The sequence below is a fragment of the Merops nubicus genome, unplaced genomic scaffold, assembly GCF_000691845.1.
Source record: "Merops nubicus isolate BGI_N331 unplaced genomic scaffold, ASM69184v1 scaffold10476, whole genome shotgun sequence".
Classification (NCBI taxonomy): domain Eukaryota; kingdom Metazoa; phylum Chordata; class Aves; order Coraciiformes; family Meropidae; genus Merops; species Merops nubicus.
In genome coordinates, this window is record NW_008614441.1 from 135,962 (window position 1) to 154,792 (window position 18,831).

The 18,831-nt window shown below is 39.4% G+C and overlaps 1 protein-coding gene across 1 annotated transcript in view; it reads right to left on the reverse strand.

The window, feature by feature from the left end:
* Positions 1 to 12,411, reverse strand: part of TECRL (trans-2,3-enoyl-CoA reductase-like) — a 61,657-nt gene extending 49,246 nt beyond the window's left edge. The window contains exon 1 of the mRNA XM_008942242.1: positions 12,137 to 12,411. Coding sequence (XP_008940490.1) covers positions 12,137 to 12,370 — 234 coding nt within the window. The 5' untranslated portion in view covers positions 12,371 to 12,411. The remainder of the gene's footprint in view (positions 1 to 12,136) is intronic.
* Positions 12,412 to 18,831: the final 6,420 nt, after the last annotated feature.

Here is an 18,831-nt window from a genome sequence, read left to right on the forward strand (position 1 = left end):
ATGATCTGGCTTTCTAAATATATTTATTTAGAAATATATTTAGAATATTACTGCAGGGCCTGTATCCCTACGCTGCTGAGTTCTGGGCAAGCATAGCCAGAGCAAACCTGTGCTCTGAAGAGCTGATCATCTGATTAAGTCAAGGAATCTGAAAGACCATTAAGTGTAGAATGCTCACAGAGCTTTGTTAGCTCAGACCAGAGCCCATGGTCCCATCCCCTGCACTCCTGCATATGTATCGAATTCAAGGCAGTGCTACTTCTGGTCAGTGCAAAATGTCTAGTCCTGCCCTTCTTAGCAATTCTACCTTAACATCTCTCTCCCATTTTTCAACCTGAGGCTTTCAGTGCTTTCTTCCTTCAAAGTCCTGCTGTGCAAAGCCTGCTTTGATTCATATACCTAACTTTAGTTATCAAAAAATTAGCCTAAGCTTGTGGTTTAGGTCCACCTACAGAACCATTCACATGCCTTAGGTGTTTAAAAGTTACAAAGTGCCTGCCAGGATTTGTGCATACAATGGCCTGCTGCAGAGGAGGAACCAGTGAGTGTATCCATGTGGCGTGTTGTGAAGCGTCACACACCACCTCCCCTACCTCCACAGCTGGTGCTTGAACCACCTAGCTGCAGCTGAGTGGGACTGTGCTCTGTGTGACACCTATGAGAGGGGCAGAGCTCGTTAGCAAGAGCACTGCTGTGCCCAAGTACATCCAAGCTGCTTTTAGGCTCAAGATAGTTTAAATCCTGCCAGCTCAGGCTCAAGCAGAGCATGTCCTTGGTTGGTTAGTCACAGCCTGGCAGCTCTGCATGGCACTGCACTGAATGGCCTGCATGTGCCCAGCGATGGCCTGGAGCACACACCCAGACAGGAGGGAGAGAAGACGTTTGCTTTATGGGCCAGCTGGCTTCGAGAAGGACCTTTCCACTTGAGACAAACTACACAGATCACGAATTGAAAAGTAACACAAATACCATCCTCTTCAGAAAGGGCGACGACATAGAGGAATCACAGTGTCCTTTCCCAGGCAGAATAATGAGGCTATAGCCACAAAAGAATGAAATACATTTTTTTATGATCTTGATAATTCTGTGTCCTTTTTTTAAAGACCTCATAAAACAAGCAGTGAAGTTATAGTTTCTAATATTGATCAATGTGAAGATGGATGCCGAGACATCAGCTTACTACTGAATGTCCTCTTCATAGGCCATTAATTATCTTTTGTTCTTTTCATTGTACATCAATATGAGCTGAAGAATTGTAAGGACTGGAACAGGATCTGTTCTTATTACCTTTTGTGCTAACTGAATAAAACACCCTGGAACATTTCACCACAATTATTAGTCTTACTCTCCTTTTATTCTTTTAAATTATTTCTGAAAGTGTTATAACCTTCCTTTTCCTCTATTTCAGCATTCTTCAAATACACAAAGGGAAAACGGAGTGAAAGACCACCCCTAGTTTATTTAAAAGATGGATTTCATTGTAAAAACACCTCTTACTTGGCACAAGTAGTCTGTCTACTGGCAAAGCCAATTTTCCCTCCACTTTCGTAACTTGTAGTCTAAGACCAGATTTTAAATATAGTTAACTTTCTAGTAAGTTGCTACCATATGTAAGGTCCAAGACTACTTTTTCTTCACAAAAATAAAATCATGAAGAAATGCAGATTTTACAGGTCTGGGTTGCATTCATTACACTTTTCAATCAGAAAATGATGATTTAAAAACCTCGAATCCTGTTTTTCCCGTACCTTCATAGCAAAAATACTTTTACTTTTCCATTGGAGGTAACTTTTTATTTTTTAGGAATTCAAGACTGAAAGGACCTTCAGGGTCACCCATTCCAGTTCTATACTTCCTTTATGCAGCAATGCACAAAGCATCACATTTCTTTTTAAGATTCAAAATACCACATTAGTAGCTTAGGCTATGACTCAAGGAGGAACACTAAGTGGAAGATATTATGGAAACTTAATAGTGCCTTTTGTGAGTGCAAACTAATCAGATAGTTATCCACTTTCATACCTCTTTCACATTTATAAGTCAAGGAATTATTACCAGTCTGGTGATCTGATGTAATTGTATCACATAGTTCTTGCACTATAGAATTCTTTCAGGGCTTAGAGGTTAGCAGAATATCAGTAAGAATTAGAATAATAGAATTTTAGCAAATAAGTGATCTTTCACTCGACATTTCCCTTTGGATATCTTCTCCTTTTGTGACAGGTCAGTACGGCTGCACTGCTGAGTCACATACTTTCCAACAGCAGTCATTTTTCGTAATTGCAGAAATTCAGAAATTCTGCCACTCCAGCTGCTCATTAACCACAGATGGCCCCATCTTCAGCCAAGGGTTAGTTTGTTCAAAAGGTAACATCAGCTTATTGCAGCTGGGGAGCTGACCCCAAACCAGACAACCAGCCAATGGGAAAGCCAGGTAATTTCCAAATTCAGCACTCAGAAACTACTTCATCATTACTGCTTTTGCACCCTGTCCTTGCTTTCAGGACCATTCTGTATTATTAGAAATCAGCAGCATTTCACAGAAAGTTAACCAGGAAAACGCCTGTTCTTATTGATCCCTAAGTTTTGTGAATTTGGCTTCTAGATCAGATTACTTTTTCTTACTGTCAATTTTCAAAGATGGTATTAAAAACTGAGTACTGTTTTACTGTAACCTCCCTGTGTGTGTCCTACGCTCCTCTCTTGTTAGCTTGGTGGACCAGTTTGCTAATCAAATCCAAAGAGATATAAATAGATGAGTTCTCTGTGGAAATGACATAGAAGCAACTACATATAGACAAGTGTTGTCAGCAACTACACAAAGGCTTTATATAGAATTTAATATTGTATTCAGCAGACTGCAGTGAACTGCCTACCAAACAGGTAGCTCTGATCTCAAGCCAGACTTTCCAGAAACTGGAGACATTCAGAACTATAGTTTTAACTCAAGTCAGTTCCAATATACATGAGTAGAGGGCTGTATCACTTAGCAATCTCCTAGATTATTATGTAGTCACATGAACTTTGGCATATGAGATAATCTAACTAATATTTCCAGTGACTATGGGTCAAATTATCTAAGAATACACATAAGGACATGCCTGTCGGGGGCTGTCACGTCAATTGACACTGGCCAAGCTCGTCTTCAAAGATGATGTATTGGTTTTGTACTGATAGCTGGGTACTTATAAGAAAAAATCCTCTCCCTTTGCTAGAAATTTTCTGAAAAAGTGCCAGATGCCAGAAAAAGCTTTTTCTCCCTCTCCTAAAGTGAGAGTGGAAGTCAAGAGAATGCAACTCATTAGCAGACAGAAGGTGTGTAGGCCATCCCTCAATTTACAGAACTCACCATGTTCACTTATTTCTGAGCAAATCCGACTAGAACTGGCACACCTCAGTGACTTCTGACCTTTCGTTAAAGGGAGACGAGTAAAGTTGCTGTGTTGACTTTAAGAGCTTAAGAGCTTAAGAGCAGAACCTGTCAGGAAGCCTCTGTCACAGCATTTTTCTACTAGGGAAATGGAGTTGTTCTGTCAAAAATCTGGATACATAAATTTGCATTGACTTCAAATTTTTAAAATGAAACAGAAAATGGTTTCTTTCCTTTTTTTAAAATCCTGCTTCAGAAATGTGCTCATTTCATTGCATTATTTTAATTTATTTTTATTTCTCATTGGTATGGAATTTTCATTACTTTTGCATTATTTCATGATACATCAATCATGATAGTGTAAAATAATACAACACATGGCTCTTATGCCATGGAAAATAACCCAATAGGAAATAATATTCAAATAAGTCCACTATTAAATTGTAAAATAAATTGCTCTCAAAATGAAATATTTATTTTGTCATAACAGATTGAAATATTCCAAAATTAATTTGTAATATAATCTTTCCCAAGTTCTGCCTCATCAAAAAATCAAGGCTAAGTTTTTTTCACTGTAATTTGAGGAAAAAAAAAAAAAAAAACCAACAACTTTCGGGATATGCACTTGAAAAGAAAGAAAGAAACAAACAACAAAGGCTTTATCTATACCAATTCTTCTGAGGAACAAAGTGAGGTTTAGGGGTTTGATTGTCAGTCCTAGCACAGATTAAATCTATAGTTTAGCTGTGAAATGTCTCTGAATTTGTCTCCCTTTTTTCTATCAGATGGCTGCAGAGGTTTGTTTGCTTTATTATACCTATGCAGACTGCTAACATTTAAAATCAAGGAGCAAACCCAAGAAATTCAAGCAATATTTAGCACAGGATGGTCACAAACTATTTGAGGGACTGTATGGGGGGGGGGGAAAGCGAGAGTGAGATTAAGCAACTCAAAAGAAAATTCACAGGAAAACATGCATTGGTGAAATAAGTGATTCTAAACGACCTAATGACCTCCAAACCTTTTCCATTGCCCCGTATCCCTTCCTTGAAACTGGGGCTGTTTTGCTGACATCCCCTTGCCCAGTCAGAACATGCATGTTGAGCTGGCAGCTGGCTACTGGTGCACAGCAGGGGTGAAGGGTGAAGGCTGCACTCTGCACTCTCTGCTCTGAAACACTCTGCTACTCAACCACCAGCTTCCATCAGACAAGCAAGAACTAACTAATCTTCTGAGCCTTTTTTTTTTTTTTTTTTAGATGATTTAAATTTGACCACTAGGTCTAAAGTTATGCTGGGGAGAGCATGCAGGGAAAGATGGAGAGACAGTGAGCCCCCTGTGATCTATGAAGGGAACTATGAAGCTGAGAAGCAGAAAGGAATGGGGAACAAGGGTGATATATGAGAACAATTAGACATCATCAGGTCAGTTAGAAATCTAAGTGCAATGAAGAGTGCAATCCAAGTGCAATGAAGAGATGCTTGCTGCATTTCTGGTGCAGATTCTCCAACTGCCACAATTTTTTCTCTTGTAGCAAAAGAGCTGTATATATTGAAATAGGGAAAGCTTGCATTTTAAGGACTTTTTAAACTCCAAAATTGTTTAAATGTAGGCAGATATGTTATAATAATAGCATTCATATATACTGCTAGATATTTATAGATCCATTACTACATGGCTCACGTATTTTGTGAAGAATCACATGTCTTATTTCAGGAAGAACCTGAAGCATGTTCTGATGGACTAATAAATCATGGGCAGGAGTGTTTTAATGCTACAGTAATGCCTATATGAGATGCCGTTATACACCTAAATTTCCATCATGGGTTGTGCTGATTAACTATTAGACTAATAAAACACCTACAGCTCCCTATCATCTTACATTGCACCAGTACATTCATAATTTGCAATAAACAGTGAATTATCTTTCATGCAATACAGCAAATGTGCAGCTGGGGTAAAATGTCATAATTTTGTTGGGAAAGAGGACATTTTCACACTGGGTAGTGTGAATTTGTCTCTACAGATACTTTTTTGGCAATATTCACTGCTCTGGTAGTATAGCTGGGTTTTACTGCTGGCTGGAATATCTGGAGCACCAGCAGTGTCTCAACAATTCATTCTCTTGCTTTCACTGAACTTTGAAACATGCTTTAATTCTTTTGGATCTTTTTTTGTATTTTGCTCTTTTTTTCTTCCTCACAGGCTTAGGATTTTCTATTTAAAATAAGAGCTATATAAAACCTGTCATTTAAAGTTGCTTCTAAGCTTTGAAAATTAGTATCAGCTGAAGCATTAGCTTTCTGTAGTAGCTTCTGTAATTCTCTAAATTACCCCTTTCCAAACGCTAAATGCCGTAAAGTTACCAGCTTCTCCCTTCCCTGCTCTCTTCTAAATAAATCCAAGTCTATTTCTCCAGGTATATCATTTAAAAGGCCATACTGAAACAGGAATGGTGACAGCAAAAAACAAGCAGAAATGAATATGTCTAGTTGGCTCTTTTCATCTGGAAAGACTATATAAAGGAAAAGGCTCTATTGACATTAAAATTATATGAATTTCTAGCAGAGCAGGAAGAAATGAGTGTAATGCATTGCTTCTAACATAATTTGAATATGTTTATCTACTTTACCAAGTGTAACTAATAACTGAGGAAGAAAATACTACTGTCATCACCTCCAGCACTGGGGAGCAGGCATAAGATTCAGTTCTTACAGGCAAGAAAATGCATAAATTTTATAACATGTTTGTAAATGTAATAGCCTTGCAGTGCCTCCCAGCAAGGACAAGAGCTCCATTGCAATGGATACAGTAAAAGACACAGTGAAATCCTCCTTCCAAAAAGATGTAAAAACAAGGACTTCTATAGCAATAAGCTTACATCCAGCTAGTTTTTTTGTCTATGTTCCTTCACCCTTATTGCTGTAGGAATCCTTAGTTTGTGGGACTCAGAATCAATGTGTGTGGAAGCCCTTTCCTTTGACATAGTTGGTTATTCAGTCCCTTTGGGCATCTTTGGCACCAGAGGCAAGACATCTCTAACGATAGATTTCTTGAATGAGAAAGATGATGATCTTAAAAATCCTATGCAAGAAGTGAGGCCACTGTTGAAGTAAACAGGTTCTGCTCCTTCTCCACAAGGAAGAATATAGAATCCTCTGAAATGAAATATTATAATTGCAAGATTCACAGGGGGGAAAAAAAAGACTATACAAGGCAATTGATACATTCATCTGTTTCCTAGGAAAGGATTTCTTTGCTATACTTCCCTACAGTGAAGCAAATTAGGAGAATCTGATGCAAAAAGCATTGTCCTGGTACTGCAAAGAGTTCCTTTGAAGTATTTCATTGCCTACTTCAGTGATTGCATTTGCTTACCTAAAATGAATGTTGTATGTCTAACCTCCAAGTCACGATGTGAGAAGATATTTTTATTTGCTGCTGATGACTATACAAAAGAACAGCTGATGACTGTTCTTGGCTGCTCACTTTCTCTGACAGAGCTGCAAACCACAGGCGAGGGTAATAGATTTCTGATACTGGAGATGCCATTTCTGCACGTATCTGATTTTGCTGTTATGCTGGTGTAAATCCATTGTATTGTTGAGCCATAGCATACAGATATGAGGACAGTATTGTTTTAGGTGCTTTACAAACAAAAAATGTTTGTGAACTCCTTCAGAGACAGACAAGCCTTTCAGAGTAATCAGAATAAGCCCTAACTGATCTTTGGCAAAAGGTGTAGTAGTATATACATTGTTTAACATTTAACAGCAAGAAATGTTGTATATATGAGTAACTGGATTGATGCATAGACCTGTGTTATGCTGGGTGCAACCAAAATGTGTAACAAAAGGACAGGCCCTACACAATGGTTCCTTAAAAAAATAACAATGTTGACAAGACTTTCACTGTAGGCATTGCACAGCATGTCTACACTCACAAATGCAGTCAAATGTTCCTACAATATGTCCTGTTAACCACAAGTATTTAACTGACAGTAACTGGATTTTCCACTGGGAGAGAGCTCTGGGTGCATGGTGGTCTGGTTTAAGGAACAGTAGGAAAGCAGCTTTCATCCTCTTTGCAGCACACCAAGAAAAAGAGGTGCTTGCTTTGCACACCTAGGAAGCAAGCTCTCTTCTGTCTCCCTTAAGCAGTTTTCTGGAAAGGAAGGCCACCGGGTAGCAGGCAAAACCTGAGTTTGCACCTCTGCTTATAGCTTAACTTGCAAAATCGTATAGCATGAAACTACTGAGCTCTGAGGCTGTTGGTGGAAAAAAGCTTTCTCTGCTAGTTTCCCCAAAGGTGATTTATTCTGTAAAAACTGTATTGTGTAACACTTTCTGCCTTAAAAGCAGCTCATGCAAAATTAATTACATTGCACTATGTTTGTGGGAAAATACATTTTACTACAAGTTAATTTGAAGAAAAAAATATTATACAATGAATGCTATAACAGAAACAGTTATGAGTTGCCTTAACAGCATTTATAAATCAAATCACTGCACATCCATAACTTTAAAACTAACCTACATCAGGCTTTTGGAATAATGTACAAGTAAAACAATTTTTGAGTAGCTCTGTATTTTTCCTAAGTTGTGGCTGACAACAAAAAATGTGGGTTATTTGTTAAAAATACAAGGCAGAATTATTTTCTTTCATTTTAAGACTTGATGAATTTTGCATGTTCTGTTGTTTTCTGTAACTTTTTGGAAATAGTATGGGAGCCAAAATCCTTAGACATTTTGAGAGTCTTTCTCATTGAAAATATTTTTAACAAGAAACCACTAATTACGTGCCTTTTCCTCTTTACAGACAGACAGGATTTTCATCCATAGAAATTAATAAATTGTGAAGTAAAAAAGAGACTTGTGATCACCTTAGGCTCACCTGCTCTTTTACACTGCCCAATGAGGAGGTTTATACTTGCTGAATACATCTTTCACTCCTCAAGCAAGAAACCTGTCTGGTTCATGTTTCAAATACAGAACATCTTGAAAAAATACAGTATTGATTTGCATGTTGAAGCAAGTTAGGTCAGAAGATTCACCCACAAGATGCCCTACTGTTACTTATCATGCTTTGATTGGCTGTCAAAATATGGACCAAATTTCTTGGCTAAATTTGCCTAATTGTGGCTTTCAGCCACCAGCTCTTGTAAGACCTTTGCCTGCTTCAGCAAACACCTTTCTCTTCTGAGAAATCCTCTTCTGGGCCACAGAAGGATCTTGGGTCAGGCAAGATGCTCCATGTACAGCTGAGCCCTGCCGTGTGCAGGACATTGGCTTGCCTCCCTGGGGAGCAGGGAAGGAAGACCATAAACTCTGTCATTCAAACTGCCCCACATGCCTGCACTTGTCCTCTCAAGGGGAATGTGGACCACTCATACATCTCCTCACAACTTCATTGTCTTTTGTCCTCCTGCTGCCTTCACATCAGAGCATGGATAGCTCTGCTCTCATGAGCAAAATCACAGGCTACCTCCTCTGAACATTTATATACTGCTTTCAAAGGCAGATGGAAGGGGTTGTAGCCTAGGTTTAAATTAGCTTTCCCTACTAACTGCTTTCTGAAGCCTTTTTCCAACCCTCATAGGTAGCCCCCTATTGCATAGAAATCACTGGTCGCTACTGTTTTACCAGAATTAGTCTGGGGGTGTTTTGTAGAATAACTGGAAACAAATTTTGAGGCAGGTTTGTGATTCCTCCCTTCTCTCTCCATCCCCTAAATCTGAAGCCTCTTCTCCAGGACATCTAACTTTAGAATTAATTCTTGTACCAAAAGCAAACCTTGGGGAAAAGATCTCACAGTGCTCTTATTTCTCTTTTCAATCCTTTAAGTAACTCAATGGAAAAGCTTGTATGCACTGAACTACGTGCATAATGTCATATCCGCAGTAGAGAAAGTCCCCATAGCAGGCTGACAATATTAAATGAAAGAAATTATATTCTTATAAAGAACTTTATGTTCAAAGTACACATGTACAAAAAGAACTGCCAGTCTTGCTGACTCTTTGTGAATTAAAGTTTTGCAAGATTAGGTATTTTTCTTAAAGACCCAGTTCCTAGAGGGGATGATTATTGGATAAAATGTCTGGGGTTTTCCAATTCTGCTGCTGCTTTTTCAATATTTTTTTTCTGCCTTTCTTAACAAAAACAAAACAAAACAAAACAAACAAACAAAAAAAAAAAGCCCTGCAGTACAATCTGAATGTATCTTGCAGGCTTAAAATCCATGCAAATATGTATTTATTCTGTTCATTTAAGGCAATCTAAAATATAATCAAGGCCTTATAGTAACAACTTGGTTCACTTAATATGTGACTGATCCTTCCCCAAAGTATAAGATGGGTAAGAAAGCCAAAGGAAATAATGTTATTTTCCTTTTACAGAGGGAGAAGTAAGTCACAGTTACTTATGCTGAATCCAAAACCCGTTGATGTCAATGGATTGCTTGAGCTCACACAGTGGAACACACCTCTTCTAAATCTCTGACAATGCATTGAGCACAAGACATCTTTTCTTTCTAAACACTGCAACTAGTTAGATGTATTACTATTTTGCAGACTTTACAGAGCTCCCACTAATCTAAATAGGATTCCTATGCTTATGCAAGAGTCTCATAGAAACCAGCCCTCTGGAAGCAGTGGCTGTTATTTAAGCACATAGCATTAATCATCTAATCAATCTGCCTGAGTTTCTATTAGGTGAAGAAAGAAAAGGTGTCTTTTCTCTACCATTATAATATAGGTTGTCCCTTTAGATTTATTAGTTTGAGACTATTATAAATGTATTTGCTAAATCACAATAGTCTGAACTACTAACAACATGCTATAAGAGTATAAATACATACATTTAAAAAATCTGTGGTTCCTATTCTCCTCTGTTATAAATCCTGGCATGCAATAATTACATGCAACCCTGAGAAATGAAGCTAATCATAATCATCTTACAAACAGAAAACAGGCATTAGAAGTGTCATGTTGGGTCTGTATCAATGTTATATTTAATTAAGCAGAAAATTATGCACAATCCAGTAAAATGGTCTCTTGTTTAACAAGCAACCAAAACAAAGTTTACCAATACTAACAAGTGTTCACAAGAATAAGGAACTCAGCTTCTGTACTTTCAGGGTTACCTTAGGAAGGGCTTATCACAGCAAATTAAGGGACTTAGTCAGGTGAACGTGCATTCAAAATTCAAATTCTTTAGGCAGTCTTTGAAATCTCACCCTTTCACTGTACTTGCACCAATACCTTGGTATGTGTCAAAAAAAAATTAGAAATAAAAAAAAAAGTCCATGCTACTGGCCATGGCTGTGTAAACTGAAAACAGATTGCTGAGCAAATGCTTTCAGTTTACAGTTGGTATTGCTCCTCTATGTGTATTTTACCTCTGTATAGAGAGTACTTCACAATCACCACTTGTAACTCTCTTTCTACTGCTGCAGGGGCAGAGTTCATGGCTTACAGAAGGTGCAGAAAATGTTCAGAACCAAGATTAAAACACAGGTCTGCTATTGTCCCAGCAGACTACAGCTCTTCCACATCTCATGGAAGGATTTCTGAAATGTGGCTCTTCACCTAATCTTGTTTCTGTTAATATATTTCTTTTAATGACACTACAGGAATGCTTAAAATAAACAGATTTAGTCTTTTTTTTGGATCAAAACATTATTCAGTATAGTAGATAGATAATCCTTTTTAATAACTGTGTGAATATCACTCAGTAAATTAAATAACGTAAATACTATCAGAAATTATACTAATAGTTATATTTATTTGAACATTTTGTACACGTTTCCCCTTTGGTTAGATTAAAAAAAATATCAAAAAATATTTTGACTCATTAAGAATGAACAGATTAGATTTAACTAGCCACACAAATTGTAAGAAAGCACCTTAAATAATCAAGAACACTAGAAATCCAGTAGTTTTTCCACCCTGCATATTTCAAAGGCATTAAATTAAACATTTGAAATAAACTTGTCCACTAGTTCCAGCTGTTGCCAGTGAGGATATTTTTTATCTTTTAGCAAAACAGTAAGTCTCAAAACTCTATTGTTTTGAAAAATCCTATAGTCTCAATAGATTAAACTTCCCATTTTCATGGCATGCAAGAGACCAGGTCTTCTGCTGAGGGCAAATGAATCACAAAAACTGTGATGAAATTATTTATGAAGCATGGTTTCAGCTGTTGTTTACCATTTTGTAAACTTCCTTCACTCAGAGTCCTCTCATCCTACTTATACAATTTGACTGTAGTTTGTTTTTTTTTTCATTCACATTATTTAAAACAAAAAAAAATTCTTTTAGCTAAGGTTACTTGTTTAAATATTTTTTTTTTTAAATTCTGATTAAGTAGGGTGCAGCTGCATACGTTTAGATACCAACAAGAACCTACAGCATTGCAGAGATGTTAAGCTTTATAAATGCGTTAAAACTGAATATCCAGTCTGAAATAGACCTTTAAGTATCATGGTCTGAAATAAACTGTGTAGTTTACATGTCAAGAGACAGCCTAAGGACATATCTTGACTCCACAGAGCAGCCAGAAGGTATAAAAGAAACTAGTGTAGGGTTTGTAAAAATCCTGGAGGAAAACAGACAGGGACTGTGACTAATGAGAATTTCAAGGTATCTCCTAGAGAAAAGAATGAAAATATTTCTATTACAGAATAAGATCGCAACAGAGCAAAACCAGTCCCTGAACTGGCACTGTGTGAACCAGGCACATCCCCAGCTTGCTAGAATAATACACTCACCTTGTCCACAATGCAGATCTGCTTCTTGCTTTGCACATCAAGAATTTCCACTTCAAAGTATGTGATTTTTGAATGTTTGAGCACTGGTGGTGATCTGAGATTGCCAGCAGAGAGCACAAGCTGGGAGAAGTTGAAAAAAGAGCGTGTGTCATTGTGGGACATGGACAGAGCTCCTCCATGAGCTTCAAGACCCCTCTTGTGTTCTGGAGCACTAAGCTTCTGCCTCCTGAGCATGGTGTGACCCAGCAGTAGCAACCGTCATATCAACAGGGGACAGTTCCAGGGGGAAACTGCTTCCTCCCTGCATCAGTTAAATACAATCACACACTGACGAGACAGAAAGGTCAAGTGGCGTTCCATTTTAAGAGTACTGTCTTATTTAGCAGGAGTGAAAACAATGGCTCTGTAATCCATGTCTATATTTAACCTGCTGTTGTGATGTGCTGTATTGCTCCTGCTTCTTTTTTTTTTCCTTTTATTTCAACCAGCATTTGAAACAACACATCCAGAGATTCCCTATTAGTAGAAGTCAGATCCCAAAATTCCAGAGCCCCAAAGGAATCAGGAATGAATGCAGCAAATTCCACTGTTATCTGCTGACATAGATGTTTAAAAGTGTCCATATATGCCCACAAGTACAGGCATGTATGTATTTGTTATACATGCACATGTCTATCTATGCACCTTTAGTATGTGCCTACATATTATGTCAGATGTTATCTATTCTAGAGATATTTACTAACAAAATGCCAGGAGTTCATCAGCAAAATGTAGTGTTCCTTGCAAATACAGAGAGGATCTGATACCTGCTTGTATTTAGTACTATGGACTTTCTGTTGTTTAATGGGGTAGAGCTTTCCTTGCAGCTCTGCCAGGGAAACTCAGCTGACGTAAAGGAAATTATAACTACAAAGGCACGAATTCATGGCTTGGATCATTTTATTATTTTCTTATTCTTTCCTGACAATTAATTTTCACAATGCAAGTCTGAAGCAAAATAAAAGTAGCCTTAATGGTAAACATAAGGATTAGTTAAAACAACAAATTTTCTCTAAAATAACTTTCCACAAATCTTGTTTAAGCTTCATTTTGTATTTTTTTTTTTTTTTTACAGGATTTAATAGAACTACCAGCACTTGTCCATCCTGGGAATCTCCCTAAATTTCCCTGGGCTGCCTAGGATTACAGTGTTAGAAGGGCACCATGGATTTCTGCAGACAGCTTTTTTCAGTAGAGACACCAAGTAAGTTCTGAATACATTTCTACATGGTAAAACCTCAGGGAAACTACAATCACTATTGCAAAAAAAAAAAAAAAAAAAAAATAAGACCATATAAGTTTGTTACACTAAGAGAATTTAATTAAGTGAAAAAAACTTTCCACAAGATAAAAGTGACCACATAACTAACAGCCCCTCTGGGAGGCAGGGCGGTAACAGAACAAGTTTCTTTTCTTTGATTCTGCTATAACTTACTGAGAATTTAGTGGTCACTACATCTGGTTTAGCAACAAGTGACAAGGAGCTCTACAAAACAAACAAGAAACTAATTGATAAGTTGTTGCAAGAGTTAAAAATGAGAGTGAGGGGGATCCCTAAAGGACTGGTATTTGTAAAATAAAGCTCCTCTCCTGACAGTATTTACAGATATGCTCATCGTCATGTGTGTGAGTTATCTAGTTGCCATTGATAGAATAATCCATAGTACATCAAGTCGTATATGTGCTTAATTTCTGGAGGAAATGCATACATGAAATGTGTTCTGCTTATAGACACGTAGGAAAGATATAGAGGAGAAGGAAACAGTGAATTATTAGGGGCCAAACTCATGAACAGGGCTCAGCTCAGTGGTAACAGGACACAGGAAATTACAAGATACTTGCAATACCAAGAACTAGTCTAATTTATTTATGATTCTTTAGCCAGTTGTTCTGATTAAAGAGGCTAACCCTAACTCACAACTATGATGGTTTATGTCCGTATGACATGGTAATCTTCCATGTAGCTAAGGTCTGAGATAAAAGTCCATGTTATTTTGTTGATGAAGCTATGCACCCTTTGAATGCCTTCACTAGCTTTGTTAGTGGAAAGCCCTGACTGAGAGAATGCAGATGTGTAACAATGTTGATCACCTAATACAAATAAGGATTAATTTTTGGCTATACTGAAGTCAGTGTCTTGCCATTAATGTAAAACAAGTCAGGAGCCAAAGTAAAAAAATGTTACACTTGAACAAGGTTATATTGTGATCAATGAAGTACATCTGTCTCTGAGTTTAGACGAAAGGTGTGCAAGGAGCCACCACCTTGATGGAACCAATATAGGAAAGAGAAATTTTGATATAAGATAGTCAGACCACAGAGAGTGACAAATTTTTGGCTAACTGTAAGGGGCTTGCCAAAAACAGCCAGATAAAGACCACAGGTCCTAAATTTCAAGTGTGAGATACACTTATTTCAAGCAACTACTATAAGGAAACTATAAAAACTGCTGTACAGGAGATGAGACAAAATGATATAATGTCCCCTATTAATCATAAAATCTATGAATCAGTGAGCTGTAATAGCATATATTAACACATTTCTAAACTTCTTTCAATTCAAAAGCCATAAAGAATAATATTGATCGTCATGGCTAATTTCTGCGTATATAAAAACACAATGTTGCAATCATTACTGTGAGTATATTTATAATGTTATTTAAAATAACATCTGAGCTACTGCTTCTGAAAGAAAGCTTTTGATTTACTGCAGACATTTAAATGATCAGAATTTTATTACTGACCAATGAACATTTGAATATCTGAACCAATTCCAGGAAAATGTTTGCAAAAATATATTTGTCTTTTTTCAATCTAAACTAATGATATGCGATTTCAGTATTTTGATAAACAACAATCTTTACAGACCCCATTACTTTCCAGGCATAAACTAGTAGGGATTCCCTGAAGGTGACCAGCTCTTTCCTCACTCTGTTAAATTATAGGTCTAAGATTGAACTGCAGCACCATGTCTGCAGCAAACATATTACTTGCATATAAGGTGGGTGAGAGCTACTCTACCAAAAATAATCAGGGATAGAATTACCACTGATAACCTAAGCTCTAAAAGGGAGATGCATAAAAGCAGTGGAGATTTTGTCATTAAAGTGACAAGTGCTGCACTTCCTTGGAATGTCATCAATGGGTTTGGATGTTCTGGCTGGATGTGAAGTACTTCAGCCCATTCTGTGTAGAAGTGTGCATAGAAGGGAAGCATTAATTACTGGACAAAAGGCACATCTTCCCTTTCAGTGCAGTTATATGTACCTCATCTCAGCCCCCAGCACTGCAGAAAGGGAGTCCCAGCACACAGGGACAAGTGATCAGTCCTGCTGTGAGATTTAATGACCCTCATTACGTGGGTATGAGCTGCTGTTCCCAGAGCTGTGGCAGGGCTAGTAGACTGCAGTCACCAAGTCTCTGACTTCAGCTTTGACTCTGAGAAGAGTCAGTCGTCAGCAAAAATTAAATAATCTCTGACAGCTTCAACTCACGCTGAATTTCCTGCCATATAAGGGGAGGATATTTTTGAGTGGCCATGAGGATGGGCATAACTCTTCTCAAACTGTGGCCCTACCTCCTCTCCTGAATTGGCCCTTGGCTGACATGAGCTGTTTTGCAGATGGGCAGGCGTTTTGTTAAGCCATCCTTCCGAAAGACACTTCTTCCAGGAGGAGGGAATGCCTGCTCCCACAGCACGCAGCAGGGCCACCATTTCTGGTTAACTCAGCTGTTGGTATTTTTACAACAAAAGCAATACCTGTAGTAGACTTTTTGCACTCTTCTAATATAATATCTTGAAACAAGAATCAACCTGTACCGGTCATGACAAAACAGGTAACAAAGTGCTACGCATTCAGTTTCTGCTTATGACACTAATTTCCTGTGAGGTGTTAGGGAACTCCTGGTTTTCCTGCTTTTCCCTTCCCATTCCACATGTCTTCTCTGTGTGAGGCTCTCTTGCACTGTGTGTTTTGCAGACAGCCTGGCACAAAGGGATTTCACAAGATCCCAGCTGGGGCCTTAAGTCAATTCTGAAGTTCCTTTTCATCTTTGGTCGTGTTTTATACTCCTCATTCCCTGAGAACTGGTCATCTTTCATCCTGCAGAATGTCATCTGTTAAGTCAGCAGCAGAGGGCCAACTCTGTCAGGCCAGATGTATCAGCAGCCCCTCACACGTCGCTCTTTTATCCTACATGCTTTGAATGCTTGGTGTAAGTAGAGTTATTCCTTTCCCACTGGATTTGTGATGTCAAAGAACTGAACAATGTCCCCAAGACACTAGACTCTAGAGCCCAAAATATGCAGGGTTCAGTACTGCACATTATGCAGCCTAAAGCAAAGTAGATTCCCAAAGTCACACATGTTCCTTTCAGTGTCCCATTTTTTGAGATTCTGCCATTCATTTTGCTGGGGAAGGAGATACTAGAACCAAGTGCTCAACTGCATTGCAAACAGGCATTGAGATCCCGTTGCTAAAGGAGATGTGAACCACTAAGTTCATGTGGTACATATTGTACCTCATGGTCTCACCGTCCTTTTTTTGGGCTGTGCAGCCCATATGCCTGGTACTGCACATCAGCGCTGCTCCACAACTCCCCATTTCATAGAATCATAGAATGTTCTTTGATTGGAAGAGACCCTTAAAGGTCATCTAGTCCAACACATCTGCACATCTGCAATGAGCAGGGACATCTTCAACTCCATCAGGTTGGTCAGAGCCCTATCCAGCCTTGTATTGAATGTTTCCAGGCATAGGGATCTACCATCTCTCTGGGCAACCAGTTCCAGTGCTGAGGACTCCAGAGCTGGACACAGTACTCCAGGTGAGGTCTCACCAGAGTGGAGCAGAGCAGCAGAATCACCTCCCTCAACCTGCAGCTACATCAGTCAATTCCCTCAGGACTTTGGGATACATCTCATCAGCTGCCATACACTTAGGTATGTTCAGGTTCCTCAGGTAGTCACAAACCAAATCTTCTCTTACAATGGGAGGGACCTTGTGCCCCCTGCCACGGTCCATGTTGCGGCCCGTTGACTGAGAAGGTGTGGGATGAGAGGTTGTTAGTAGAGACTGAGGCAAAAGAGTTGTTGAGTATCTCAGCCTTCTCCTCGTCTGCTGTTACAGGCTTGCCAGTCTTTCTCATTGGGACGTATGCTTTCTTTGACCTTCCTTCTCTGGTGGACATACCTGCCCTACACAACTGCACAGCATCCCTATACTTTTCCCAGGATAGCTGTCCTTGCTTCCACTGCCTGTGCATTTCCTTATTGCCATTTAGTTTGGTCAGCAAGCTTCAACTAAGCCATGCTGGCCTCTTGTCTTCCTTGCCTGATTTCTTACACCTGGGTATCAAGAGCTCTTGCTCTTTGTGGAAAGCATCCTTGAAGATCTGCCAGCACTGTTCTGCTCCCTTGTCCCTGAGGACGGTTTCCCCAGGGCTCCTGTTGACTAACTTCTTGAAGAGCTGGAATTTTGCTTTCTTAGAATTCAGGATCCTGACTTTATTTTTCAACTGACCCATATTCTTTCTGCCCTTGGAGACACCTCTGGTGTAGGCAGACCATCATCCACATCCTCCATTCACTGGTCTTCCACATCCACAGCCTCATACCTTTTGTACAAAGGCAGCTGGAAGGGTGAGCTGGGCAAGGAGGGAGTTTGCCTGTCATGCTGAGAGTGGACTTGCCTACACTCCTTTCATTTAGGCTGCTGCTTTCAGCCTGGCAGGGGAAGGATACAGGGTCCCCTTGATCTTGGGTATTTTCTGGTAGGTGCTCCTGTTTCTGTCTCAGGGAGGACAGAGCTTGGCTCATCAGTCTATCTCTTGCTCAGCCTCCTTGTTGCTCCTTAATCTTTCTGCTTCCTCTAGCACCTCTGCCACCAGGCCGAGCATGTCATTGTGACCACCTGGTCACACCACACACAGCTTCTTCTCACTGCTGCCACCACTGAAAGGCTCTGGCACTCCCTGCACCCTGAGACCTGGGCAGCTGCATGGTTTTGTGGGAGCTCTGTCTGAATTGCCCAATCCACTCTGGTGAGTGTAGAGAATGTGGCTTTCTGACAGGTGGAGTAACCTTCTTCTGAGAGGGTTATGACCACCAGTTGAACATGCCTCCTGAGCTGGCAGAGCTTCCATCATCCTTGTGCACCAGCTGACTCCCCATACGCAGTTTAATGCTCTGATCACTCATGCTCCCCAGGGGCTTCTTTTCTAGGTGTGGGGGTGGTCCTGGCAACGCTGAGGCCTCATCAGCCTCCCCTGCCTGAGCTGCCAGCTCCTGGTGGGTCTCTCTGCTCCCCTGGTGTTTCTCTACCAAAGGAAAATCTCAGGAAACCTCCGGTACACTGAGATCTACCATTCCACTGTGGGTTAGGCTGGCTCTGGAGCAGTTCCCCTCAGAAATTTTCAGTCTTGGATTTAAGGTTTTCAGAGCCAGGCAGGAGCATACCTATGCTTTCAGTCTCCTTTTACTGAGCCACCCAAGGAAGTATTCAAGAACCTGATACCAGGTACTCATTTGGAAAAACACTAACAATAATTTGTCTGTATGGTTCCTGGCTTCATCTTACTGACAGTTTAGAATGGGTTTACCAGTTTATTTTGGGGGCTAATGCTCTAAAATATTTGGTTTGATTATGTTATCTGTAT